At 37.7% G+C, this 13538-nt stretch overlaps 1 protein-coding gene across 2 annotated transcripts; it reads left to right on the top strand.

Moving 5' to 3' along the window:
- Positions 1–839: 839 nt before the first annotated feature.
- mgll (monoglyceride lipase) lies at positions 840–13132 on the top strand. 2 transcript variants are annotated; one of them, XM_073867809.1, is made up of 8 exons: positions 840–1000; positions 1785–1929; positions 5121–5227; positions 6237–6373; positions 8144–8254; positions 9773–9862; positions 10237–10452; positions 11335–13132. In XM_073867809.1, the coding sequence occupies exons 2-8, from the start codon at positions 1805–1807 to the stop codon at positions 11449–11451; spliced, it is 903 nt and encodes a 300-aa protein (XP_073723910.1). In that variant the 5' UTR covers positions 840–1000; positions 1785–1804; the 3' UTR covers positions 11452–13132. The 2 variants fall into 2 exon arrangements, with proteins under 2 accessions (XP_073723910.1, XP_073723909.1); XM_073867808.1 differs by lacking the exon at positions 840–1000 and having other exon boundaries at positions 1455–1929.
- Positions 13133–13538: the final 406 nt, after the last annotated feature.

Here is a 13538-nt window from a genome sequence, read left to right as displayed (position 1 = left end):
CTTCTGTATGTATGTCTGTTCAATGATACAGGATGTTGAATTATACATCAGGTTTATTACTTTAAGGACAATTTTTACTCAAAAAAATATAGGCTATATATATATATATATATATATATATATATATATATATATATATATATATATATATATATATACACACATTTAAATACTGTATTACTTTTCTTCATGTAAAAAACTCAAAACGTTTTTTTTCAATTAATGGGTGTTGTTTTCCTGTGCATTTTATGGGTGTGATCTTTCCTAGAAAACATTGTAGGCCTATTGTTTTGGATCTTAGGCTTATTGTTTTTCTGCAAGTGCAGGTTTGCTCTCCAGACTATTCTTATCAAGTTATCGGAGAACAGAAACTGGTCTGAGCACTCCAGCATATTTCCAGCAAGGATGAATCTACTAAAACCTGTTGAACTACTAAGTAGCCTATTGTTTCGTGCAAAGCAAGACATGACAGTTTCAGATGACATAATCACAAACTACAGTACGTGCAAAGTATCGACTGTCAGTTTAGTTGGTAAATAAGAAAGAATGTGGGAAAAACATTAAGCTGTTATTAACTAGCTTAATTTTCAAAAACACATTTGGTTCTCCAACTAAGGAGGATCGTGAGATAGCGACCAGTAAAACACTTTATGTAACGTAGGCTAGTTTGTGACATTTATCTACACATCTAAACCGAGACTCGGTTAAACTTGACATGCAAAGATAAACTTGTTTTTTTTTTTTCGTTTCAACTATAAGTGGGAGAAAGAAAAGAGAGTGTTAAAGAGTTTGTGTGTGTGTGTGTGTGGTGTCGGTTTCTCACACTGCTCCACTTTCATTCTCCACCCAAACGGCGGCCATTCAGCATCTGTTGGGTGCGCGCATCAGGGTCGAGCCCAGTGCGGAGAAACCTCGGCAGAGTGCGCGTCGCTGTGAACGAGCGGCTCCGGTACAGGACCACTGACTTTGAAAGTTTCATCTTTCATCATTACGGCAACAGGTAAGCACCTGGTTATATTTGTTTTTTTTAATACATAGTCACCTAAAACGCTTTAATTTCTTCATAATATGAAATTAATTGCACTATATTTATTAAGTGCGTGAGACTCGGAAATTAACATTTCCTGGCTGAGTGAACTGTATGTGTTTGTTGTAGTAGATTTGTTTAATAAAAATATTTTAGGAAAGGATATTTTCTGGGTTAATTTAACCTAATGGTTGTATTTGTCCATATATTTTACTCAACAATTACCTCAGCATTTTTGGGAAATTATAACCTCATCTCTTCGTTAAACATGTGTAAATACATAATCCTAACATAGCAACATTAAACTTTCAGAGAATGAAAACATCTAAACGCGCGTCCTGTCGTGCAGTGATGAATTGTGAGATCTCAAACTGTGGCTGTGTGTATCACTATCTGTCAGTGCTGTCCTCGATTCTCCATCGACCCAAATACATTTGGCAGGTCGACGCATTGGCAGCTCTCCTGGCGGTCACACAGTCCCGCAGTACGCCTTTATTTTTCTCCTGTCATCAGAGTTTTTCATCCGTCGACCCAACGCATTTCAAAGCGTCCGTGCGCGCGTTTTTGCGTTCAGGACATCCAGTGTTTCCTCTACGGCTCTCCTGACGTCAGCGGCTGTCATTGAAAACAATCCGGTCGCCGCGTCAGATGAATGAAACGAACGGAATGCACGCGATAGCCACTTGCCTGTTAGCCGCAGCTGTTTCCTATTGGTACAGCGATGAGCTTCTAACTGCTCTCCGTTATTTTACTGCAGACTCGAGCCTCGGCGGGGACATGCCGGAACCTGAGGGAACCCGCCGGTCACCGCAAGGTGTCCCCTACACCGACCTACCACACATCGTCAATGCCGACGGACTGTACTTGTTCTGCCATTACTGGGAGCCCGACGGTCCACCGAAGTAAGTGTTTATTTTTATGTGCAGTACATAAAGAAAGATTAGCCTCTTGGGATAAGAAACAGTCGTTTACAGTCTGCGGTAGAGAGCAGGACATAGGGCTGGTAAACATTAAAGAGATAGTTCACTCATTAATAAAAATTGGCTGTTTATATTTACTCACTCTCAGGCCATCTAAAATATATGTGACACTGTTTCTTTAGTAGAACCATAAAGATGATTTTAAACTTAAACCGTGGTCAATGGTTATTCATGAAATGAATCCCTAGGTAGAGTCAATATTTGCATTTCTGTATTTAGCATATTATTCAAACCAAATTGCAAGCTTTACATTTTTTCTAGTATGATAACCTTTTGCGCCACTATCACAATGCTCTGCCAACTGAGCTTGAGAAAATATCCCTGTGCCTCCTGACAATATATTGATTTAATACTATCATTATTCTGTATATTGTCAGTACACCGGGGTGCATATTTTTTGGTGAGCTATCCCTTTACCGTGATTATTTCTATACATTTTTTCATTACAGACTCTAAATAATTGCTTAAACATTTTACATGCATTCACAATGCTTGATTCGTTTACCATAAACTTAAGCAGTAGCAGTAAGTTGGAAGTGGTTTCTGTTGTTTCCTCTTTATCAGACTACAAACGGTCAGCACTCTTACGTGATATCTCCATTGAGAGTCAGGAAAGAGAAGTTTTAAAAAGCATGTGAATAACTGGTTTTATATCTTGCTTGCAGCTGCACTAGTTTTACATAGATTTACATTCATTTTATTTAGATAATTTACATTTGACCATTTATGCATTTGGCAGGTGCTTTTATCCAAAGCGACTTACAATGATGGTACGTTTTATCAGTAGGCTGTGTGTGGTGTTTGTGAACAAATCCCATGACCTTTGCATTGCTAAAGTCATTTTCTATGAAGTGCGCTATAGAACCAATACTTTTCATTTTTTAGAGACATTTGTCTCTACACAGTCCTGAATGACTCAGGGGCCCAATCAGTGTCCAGTTCTCCATGGGGGCTGTTCCGTCTAACCCCCCTGCTTATGGCCCCTGATGGCCACATATTCACATAAACATATTCCCATAGTATGCATCTATAAGATTTTACTCTATATGTCAAGTGTTTTACTGTAAAAATAGACCATCTTTCTAAACATGTGATTTGGTCTTACACACTCACAAGCAGTGTGTATTTAAGTTTGCATATTTATGAGTAAAACCCTAACTCTCTATGCCTATATGGTCACATTACTGTTGTTTTGCCATCAGGTACTCACCCTGAAGAGGGCGTAGTGCAGCCCAGGGAGCGTGTCGTTACCATAGCTACCACCACCTCTTTTGTGCACAAGTGTTTGTGTAAACGTGTATATATCAGAGTGTATATGTGTAAATGCACACCTGCACATATGAACGTGCATATAATTCAGTAAACCAGTAAGCCACAAGCAGTGCAATTCTCAGTTAAAGGCAGTAAAACCGCAGTTATTTTTGTTTTGGCATCAGTTAGATCTAATATCTCCCATGTGACTGAATCGGAAGGATTCAGAGCAGTGAACTTGAAAGGAGTGATGAGAAATACTCATGAGTGCACACAGCAGAGATGTTTATATCAAACACATCATGAAGAAAAGCCACAAGGATCCTCCAGTTCTGCACTTTGTCATTCTGTTTATGGTGAAATATTTAGCCTGCGTTTGATCTCTTGACAGTGATCGCTTGAATGTTTACTGGCTGTTTATAACTTATTAAGAATCAGTCAGTCTCATCTTAAGCCTAAGCTGCATGGAAATTTCTTCATTCTTAGTATGATGCTATGAAAATAACAGATAATACAGTTTTATGTACAAATATTTTTGTCCTGCTCATACTTAAAACATTTAAAACACATTTTATACAGCCTAGATTATTATTTTATACAGTCTGGATTACTGTCAGGTGACATCCCTGCCAAACCAACCTTTGACAGTAAATATAAACATAGGAAAGTTGTAGGAATTTGAACCTTTGGGGAATAGAAAAGCTATGACCGACCAGAACAGTTTAAGCTAAAAAAACATTTTTGTCAGTAAATTCACCAGTCCGAAGCTTAGATAAACATACAGCAGATCTGCTCTGCTCACACACAGACATCATTTCGCACTGTCTATTTACAGTCTCTTCACATACATGTCCAGTGCTGATGCTGCGACATTAGCAGAGACACAAGAAGTGGGTGAAAGTTGAAAAGACCACAGTAGCTCATTGTATGACCCCTGTAATGATTGACAGATCGCTCAGTAGATAATCTGGGCATTGAACCCCAGAAAAATGGCACACACACAGTCCGCAGGCTAAATTGGGTCTTACTGGGTCAAACTTGAGTTTATGACATTTCGAGGAAAATTCCTTGGATATTTATATTTTTCAATGTCAAACAGCACACACATTCATAGTATTTAATTTTCGATCTACCTCTGATCTGTCCTTTATACTTAGATTTGTACTTTTTTTTTTGAAATTCCAAAAACACACCAGCAAACACGAACACTAGTCTGTTTGTCTGCTTTGACAGAGTTCAAAGACTATAGCTGTTTGATCTAAGGACTATCACAACCACACGCATGTATTTACACATCTTGTTACTATTAACAGGTCGATTGAGTTCCTTCAGTGCATTTAGTTTGCGAAGTGCCAAGTGTGTGTGTGTGTGTGAGAGAGAGAGAGAGAGAGAGAGAGAGAGAGAACGAACAATCAAGTAAAACGGATTTGCATATTTGGCAGATGGTAGTAAGTACACTTAAGCCACCCAAAAATGGAAATGTTTTCATAATTTTCCTACTAAGAAGAATTGATGTGACTTTTTTATATTTTGCATGCCACAATGTTAGGCCAAATGTTATGGGACTGACGACCTAAGTCACTTACACTGTATGAAAAAAGCAGGAACAGGATTCTTGGGTGAATTTCTTTTTTTGTATACAATCACTTAAAGGATTTTACTCACTGTCAGTCGCCCATATCCATCCTCTGAATATGTGCAGTCATTATACATTTACAAAGACTCTTTTTGTCACTTATACGGGCTGCATGGAGGTCAAGACATTGGCACAAGTTGGACATGTGACAAATGATTGTAGTTTGTCATTCTGGTGTGTGTGCATGTCTGTATTTGTCATTAACGTGGTTTCTTCTTTCCTTCAGGGCGTTGGTGTTTGTTGCCCATGGAGCAGGAGAGCATTGTGGGGGATATGCCGACATTGCTCACAGTCTGACCCAACATGGCATGCTGGTGTTCGCCCACGACCACGGTGAGTGGCAGACTTCTGATCAAATGACTCGCATCATCCAACCGCACATTTGTTGGGTAGCAACAGTGCAGCAATGTTTTGGTTGTTGTTGTTGACCACCCTGTATTCCTGTAATTTATAACAGATGTTATTTACCAAGAAGAAGAATAACTTAAAGAAAATGTAACAAGTGTATAATAAAGAAAAGCGCAGGTGCTATGTGTACAGAATAGTGAAGACATTTTTGTGGCAGTGCCATGGTAACTCAGTATGATTCATACAGAGAAACAGCAATCTGCCTTGTTATTAGCAATTGGGTTTGTGTGATTTGACTGTCTGGAGTTTGACTGTGAGTAATTGGCTCTATTGAAATACATCAAACAGAAACCATTACGCAGCCAGTTTCTCTCTCTGTCTCTCTCTCTCTCTCTCTCTCTCTCTCTCTCTCTCTCTCTCTCTCTCTCTCTTAATCTTTTTATGAATCTCTTCTTATCTCATATCTCATCTGAGCACAACAGTATCTCTATTACAGCATGCATGCTTGTCATTTGAATGTTTATGTCTGTATTTATTTTAACATTACTTGCCTTTTAAAGGTGCAGTGTGTAAATTTTAGTGGCATCTAGTGGTGAGGTTGTGAATTGCCACAAACGGCTCCGTCCACTGCTCACGTCTTGCTTTTGAAACACATAGAGAAGCTACGGTAGCCGCCACCGGACAAACATGTCATCGTTGGAGACAACTAAGTAAAAAAGTTTGTCTGTTAAGGGCTTCTGTAGAAACATGGCTGCACAAAATGGTGGCTTCCATGTAAGGGGACCCTCTGTTTATGAAGATAAAACGTCTCATTCTAAGGCAATAAACACATAACGGTTCATTATGAAAGGTCTTTATACACCCCTGATAATTTAGTTTTGTATATTATTTTGCATTTCTGTCAAGAGATCCTTCTAAAAATTACACACTGCACCTTTAATGTTTTACACTAATAATTTGTTATTAGATTAATGTTGGTTGTGTCCTTTCTCAGTTGGTCATGGTAAGAGTGAAGGTGAGAGAATGATTATTAAAAACTTCCAGACTTACATCAGAGACTCCCTTCAACACATCGACATCGTAAAGGGGCGTTACCCGAACATGCCGGTCTTCATCATTGGCCACTCAATGGTAAGATACATTTAAAGTCCTGCCATCAAAAGCATTTTTAATTTCATCTTTTTTGTCTGCTGTCTTCAATGGTGTGAAAATACTACTCTTCTGCCTTCATGTGTGTAAGCATGCTGACATGTGTCCATGTCCTGCATTTATATTTACATTTTCCTACATTAATATTAACGTTTTTCCTGAGAAGTATTATGCAACAGGACGATTCCTAGGAAACTTTCATACTAACAGTTACACCTCTGTTTGAAGCTAACCCAAACTGTTGATGAAATGAGCAAACATTGTTATTTTAATCTGTAAATGATTTATAGGGTGGAGGCCACATGTTTACTTTCATTTCCAGTGTTCAGTTCACTTTTATATTCTTCACTTTTGTTTTTAGTCAACAGCTATTAATTAAACTGACCAGCATGGCTAAAAGATGTTTAATAATCCATATATAGGCCTACTTGCGATGCATGTGTGTTGGGTGGTATATGTGGTTTATGGGGTCATGAACAATGTATAATAACATGTTTATTATGCTATAAACATGGTTTATTATCCCTGTGAACTTAACATCTTAAAAACATACTAAATGGTAATTTTTCATAGATTAAAGACCAAACGGTTCTTGTGATGGTTGGGGTTAAGGACTGGGGTAGGTTAGGGGAATAGAAAATACTGTTTGTACAGTATAAAGTGCATTGCGTCTATGGAATTGTAAACCACATAATGCCAACGTGTGTGTGTGTGTGTGTGTGTGTGTGTGTGTGTGTGTGTGTGTGTGTGTGTGTGTGTGTGTGTGTGTGTGTGTGTGTGTGTGTGTGTGTGTGTGTGTGTGTGTGTGTGCAGGGACAATTGAAAGTACCCAGTTATACTACTACACTACCCATAATGCACCTCTCCAGTTTCTTCAGAGCAGATTCTCAAGTCTTTTTAGTTTCCGCTGCACTCTTTCTCTCTCCCTTTCTCTGAACTAGTTTCAGGCTGGTTATGTAATCCCCGTCATAGGCCTTGAAGAAGTTACCATAACAATGCAGTCTGCAGTTCCCGTAGAACCGACTGTCAGGAATCTGTGTGTGTTTGAGATGACATACACTTACCACAGATACTCCCTGTAATAGTTTTACACATAATTGGGTTTTGGTCTGTTTATGTGTTTGTGAGTCATTTGACTCCCAGTTACTCCCAGTGATGGTAAATTCTAAATAAAAAGCAGTTGTCTTACATAATAAAACCAAAGCAGAACACCTCTTCTCACTTAATCTTTGGGTGTTTTTGTCTATTTGGTTGTGTGAATCTAAGCTGAGTGTGTGTTTGTATGTCCAGACTGAATATGATGGTGTTTGTGTGTGCATAATTTAAAACAGTCTCTTAATGGAGTCTTTTGGAAATGTGGTGGGAACTGTTCTTTAATCTCTCGCCTCTTTTAGAAATCCTGGCCTATTCTCCACTCATGAATATTCATAAGGTTCATAGTAGGAAGAAACCAGAGAAACAGCGCAGAAAAGGCTACTTCCTTAAACTGACCAGTGTTGGGGAATTCTAATTTTTTGTTAAAATGTCAAACTATATATATCCTTTCATCCATTCATGTGACTAACAATATGTTTTAGGGCATGACTGACCAGTGTTTAAAACAGTGTTAAATAATAAATGACATGCAATAGAGCATTGCGGTAGCACTGCAAAGGTCATGGGTTCCAACCCATGATAGCTTGAATGCACATAAAATGTTGTTTGGATAAAAGCATCTTCCAAATGTAAAGGTCAATGTTTGTGTCATTACAGGGAGGGGCCATTTCTATTCTGACTGCTTGTGAGAGGCCGCAGGACTTTGCAGGTGTGGTTCTTATCAGCCCCATGGTTCAAATGAATGCTGAGTCTGCAACACCCTTCAAGGTAAAGACTAACACATAAAAAATAAACTGACACAAAGACATTAATTAATATCATTCCACATACAACAACATCGGAACGCTCCTCTTTCTCCACACTTGCAAACACTAGAGCGCTAGTTTCGCATACGTCATGCGCGACCTTTCGACGTGATTACGCATTACGTGAGGTTGCACTGGTGCATCACACGGCTAGTGCAAACGAGAAGTTGTGGTTAAAAGGTGCATTTTTTCTTGCCGAAAATGACAATCGTTTTGCTAGATAAGACACTTATGCCTCGTTTGGGATTGTTAAGAGCCCTTTGAAGCTGCATTGAAACTGCAATTTTTTATTGCATTTAAACTGTAAACTGTTCAATAAAGTCTTTTAAATTGAGAAAAATCCTAAAATGTTTTCCTCACAAAAATATCACTTCTTCTCGACTGAACAAAGAAAGACATCAACATTTTGGATGACATTTTATTTTAAGAAAGTGGAGTAATCCTTTAATGTCATCATATATAAAAATATCAAAAACAATTTGTCAAGAGATCCTCTTAAAATTACACAGTGTATCTTTAATTGATAAAAGGTGTATGTATCACAACCTTAATTTAACATAGAGTTTAACATTAAACTTTCATCATTACTGCAGATCTCTATGGGCTGAAGATCAGAACTCTGATGTGTAAACTCTAAAGGGAGAGTGGCGCAATTCTGGCTCTGTGGCTGATTAAAAAACACTTGCCGAATAGAGCAATGAAAAACAACATCATTTTTTTTTTATCTGTTTATGCTGCGTCCCCTTCCTGAAGGAAGCAAAACTGCTGTCTGGAATTTACCCTATCTCTCACAACTGCCAATCAGATCTGCTGCCCCCTGCTGTTTGAGCTAATGAATTAACAATAGCTTTCAAATATCAGTTGTCCAATAACAGCAGCAGTTATTTTTGTCATGACTGCAGGGCTTTTTGTTCGATCAATATCTGCCTCTGTGGTTTGGTGTTTAATTCAAGCGTATGTGCAAAAAAACGTAATAACTATGCTATTTAAACCAACTGGCCTTAAAGCTGGATGGATGTGCCCTCGAGTTGACAGGTGTGGTAGCAAAGTCACTACAGGTGTAGTTAATCACATAGATATGTTTACTTAGTTTGACAACCAGACATTGTCTAAATACTTGTCTTTAACTGTATTGTTTACTGTTTGATCACTTTAAACAAACTTGTTCTTACTGTATAACCATACAATCACAGTTGTGCATTTTAAGTGTGGCTTAAGTGTCAAAATACACTTAGGGGCCACTGTAAGTTACAAAAATATAACGATTATAAAAGTAAACATTGGTTAAGAGAATGTTATGTATTGGTAATCTCTGGTTGCATTAGGCTTTATTTAATCCTATGACACGCATGCTTTTTACAAATGCAAAAAACTGCAAATAACTGCAAATAATTATGCACATTAATGTCTCTAATACTTGAAAAAGTTTTGTTCCCTCTGTTAAACTGAAAATGTCTCTGTCCATTGTCCATCTTTACAGATTTTTGCGGCTAAAGTTTTAAACCGGTTGGCTCCAAAGCTCCCTCTCGGCAGAATTGAATCAAAATCAGTTTCACGGGATCCCAAACAGGTGGAAGATATTTTGTAGAAATGTGACGTGTGTGCGTGTGCATGTGTGTGTGTGTGTAAAGCATATTTCACACTGAGAGTATGTGTTTTAATAGGCTTAAGTATGTAATCCTGCAGAGATATTTATAATGTTTACTGATTAAACAATATTTGCACAGTAAACCTATTCTTTCAGAGTGACGCATGTGCATAGTGATAACAATGAATGGAATTTTTATTCAGGGCTCAGCCCTGTTATTGTCACAAAAACATCTGTTGCCTTATATTACAGTATTTCACAAAAGGGCTTCCTTTTTGCCATTCATAATGTCTGTGCAAAAACTGAATTATAATCTTGAACACTGAGTGAAACCCAATGTGTGAATTCTTTTGTAGGTGGAGGCATATGACACCGATGAGTTAAATTATCACGGAGGCATGCGCGTCTCGTTTGCAATGCAGTTGATGGATGCGGCGGCTCGCATCGAGAGAGAACTGCCTAACATCACATGGCCCTTCTTTCTTCTTCATGGCGATGCCGACAAGCTTTGTGACATACAAGGTTCTTATCTAATGTATAATGTGGCCAAGAGCACTGATAAAAAACTGAAGGTATATGAAATGTGCACATACACACACACACACACACACACACACACACACACACACACACAATGTACTATCCATTTCACACGTGTATATATTGTACAACAAATTTGCTAAAACAATGCATAAGACATTAGAACAGGATTGGGGAATACTGGTCCTGGATGGCCGCTGTCCTGCAGGGTTTGGTTCCAACCCTTGTTAAACACACCTGAAAAATCAAATCAAAGTCTGAAATGCAGTTGTGTTTGATTGGGGTTGGAACTGAACTTTGCGGGACGGTGGCCCTCCAGGACCCATGATTTCCCACCCCTGCATTAAAATATAAACCAATCAGATATAATGAAGCTGTTGGGAGTGTTTTCTCTTTGTTCAGGGATCATTTTTATGAAAACCACTTTATATTAGCTATTAATAAAAAATACACATCTCTGAGATTGAACATTAAACAATAAAATTGGAAGAATCCACCACATGAAAATTTTCACCACACATTTTACATACCTGGGGCAGAATTATAGCTCAGAGTTCATTTCTAGGTTTATTTCTGATCCAAGTGCAGATGTGTTCCTGTAGTTCAGTTGGTAGAGCCTTGTGTTAGCATTGCAAAAGATAATTCGATCCCCAGGAAACACACACTGTAAGTCGCTTTGGATTTAAAGCTTTGCCAAATGCATGAATCTAAATGTAAATATACTTGTGTGTGTACCACCACCAGTAAATAACTGAAGCCAATTCCAGCAAAGCACTTTGCAGATGTTATACTATTTTGTAATAAAAAAATAGACCTTTCACTCTATATACATAAATATATGCTTGTACATACATTAAATTCCCCAGTGTGATTGCTAACCCACAAATCTGTGTTTGTGCATCTGTGATGAACAGGTATATGAAGGAGCTTACCACGCCCTACACCACGACTTACCTGAAACAAGTGAATCCGTCTTGAAGGAGGTGAGCGCCTGGGTTCTGGAGAGACTGCCCACTCCCAATGGGCCTTAGCTGTCAATCACTACATGCACATTTACCTAAAACCCACCCACTGTACTAAAAAAAGGGATGTCTGCACTGCATGCCAGCACAACTACACTCATTATGATTCATCTGGGAGAAGAGGTGAACTTTAACCCTAAAGCTCTGTAAAGAATTAGTGTGGTGAAGTAGGGGTTCTGTGAAGGTTTGTTTTAAGACAGTCACCCGTACTTCAAAGGCATCAGCACTGCAGGGCATTACTCATGTGTCAACATAGCAATCATAATGAGGAAAATAATGAACCCAGTTAGCTCTCTTGCATGTTGCCACGGTTATTGAACACAGCTGCTGTTTGCTCTTTGCCATGTCCAGGGTTCATTAGAGATGCAGTGCTGCCCCTTCTGGACAACGGCAACATTGCACTCTGCTTTGAGCTCAGTTACCAAGGCAACTCTAAGATATATTGCCTATGCATTGGCAGAAAAACAAATTGAATCTAAAGAGATGGTAATGTGTTGTCCTTAATGTCTGCCAGGCAACTTTAGCACTGCACTAACAGAGATTAAACAGACCATCTCTGACTATCTCTATGCAGGATTCCCACACACAAGAGAGTATAAAAAGGTTTATGAGTTTCTTTTTGTGGTTTGACTGTTTAAATAGACTGTTTCACTTCTTATTAAATCATAGCTGATACTTCCTTAAGTGATACCCATTTCTTTATTGTCCAGTGTTTGGACTACTCTATTACTTACTGAAACTAAAATAGTTACGGTTAAAATTGTAATATGTTCACAATAGCTTTTGTGACCTCAGGGTTAAAGAGAGATCAGTCGGGGTGCTCATAAGGGTTTGTAGCTCTAATAAACATTCGATTGTAAAAGGTCAGTCTTTCATACCAGCTTAACATTTAATGCGTCTTAGAATTGTTCTGATTCAGACAAAAGGGGGTTTTGTTACTTTGCCTGAGATCTTTAGAGGCATTTTATCGATGAATGTGAATCAATAAAGGTTTTCTATTCCTGAACCTGGCACATTTGTAATAGAAGAAACACAGCAAGTATTGTTGAAATTTTGTATATTGTCATTGAGCCATGAAGAATAACACTAATATCTGTGATTTGTGTGCATTAATGATATGTCTAGCACAATATTGTACATACATTGTTGAAAGGAAATGTATGTAGATTGAAGTGATATAGTTTGGATATTTGTTTTATATGTCATAAGTTTTATTAAGGAAGTCTTGCTTTTACAAATTAGATGGATCTCATCTCAGATGTACATGACAAATATGCTGTTATTTGGTTGTATAAAACATGAATAACATATAAAGATAATTTATATAACAAAGCAACTAAATCTTAATAGTGATTTTCTGTGACTCTGACTGTTTTTCTAACTGTTGTAAAAATAGGAGCACTGTGAATGAAGATGTGAGTATTCCAATATTCTCAAAGGAAATTACTTTTACATTGCGCAATAATGCATTATTCCATTAAGATGTACTTATGTATACCTCTTATAAAGTTGCGCTGTTCTAGCACATATCTAATATCACAAAGTTTTTAAATTCTTAATGCCTAATAATATATTAAATATAAAAATCAATACTAGGTGACTCAAACAACTGTTTTATTTAACTTATTGTATCTTATGAATGGTATGGATGCTTATGGATATACAATAAAGTTTAAATGGTTATTGAAAACTGTTTTTGGATTCATCTTTATTGTTCAGTGTCCTTTTTTAAACTTATTTTTTCATTTATTTATGTGATTTCTCTCAGCCCAGTGATGTGTCATAAGTTCATAACGTGGATTTTGTTGCTATTGTCCCAAATTATGTTTCACTCCTTCAATCTAATGCATCCAAATCTCCCAATGTAAAATCCCACCTATATACATCAAAGATGTTTGTTGCTGGAGGACAGAACTAAAACTATTTTTTAGGATCTTTCAAATCTAAATGTCAGAATTATTTTGCTTGGATTCAGTGAAATGCACTACTATGGGTCTTTTTAGTAACCAGTTTGTTCTAGAAAAAGTCACACATCTATAATTCCAAGGGGTAGGTTTCCCATGGTGCACCTCTGTCCTAGTTTCTCTAAGGAAAGA

The sequence above is a fragment of the Misgurnus anguillicaudatus genome, chromosome 5, assembly GCF_027580225.2.
Source record: "Misgurnus anguillicaudatus chromosome 5, ASM2758022v2, whole genome shotgun sequence".
Taxonomy (NCBI): Eukaryota; Metazoa; Chordata; class Actinopteri; order Cypriniformes; family Cobitidae; genus Misgurnus; species Misgurnus anguillicaudatus.
The sequence above is the reverse complement of the archived record's forward strand: the minus strand, read 5'-3'. Positions and strand labels throughout refer to the sequence as shown.

What these genes read in the sequence shown, in the direction of transcription:
- mgll (XM_073867808.1), top strand. Translation starts at nt 1,676, where the DNA reads ATGAATGAAACGAACGGAATGCACGCGATAGCCACTTGCCTGTTAGCC. An exon ending in TCATCATTGGCCACTCAATG is followed by an intron (nt 6,374 to 8,143) that starts GTAAGATACATT and finishes GTGTCATTACAG; the next exon opens with GGAGGGGCCATTTCTATTCT. An exon ending in TTTCACGGGATCCCAAACAG is followed by an intron (nt 9,863 to 10,236) that starts GTGGAAGATATT and finishes ATTCTTTTGTAG; the next exon opens with GTGGAGGCATATGACACCGA.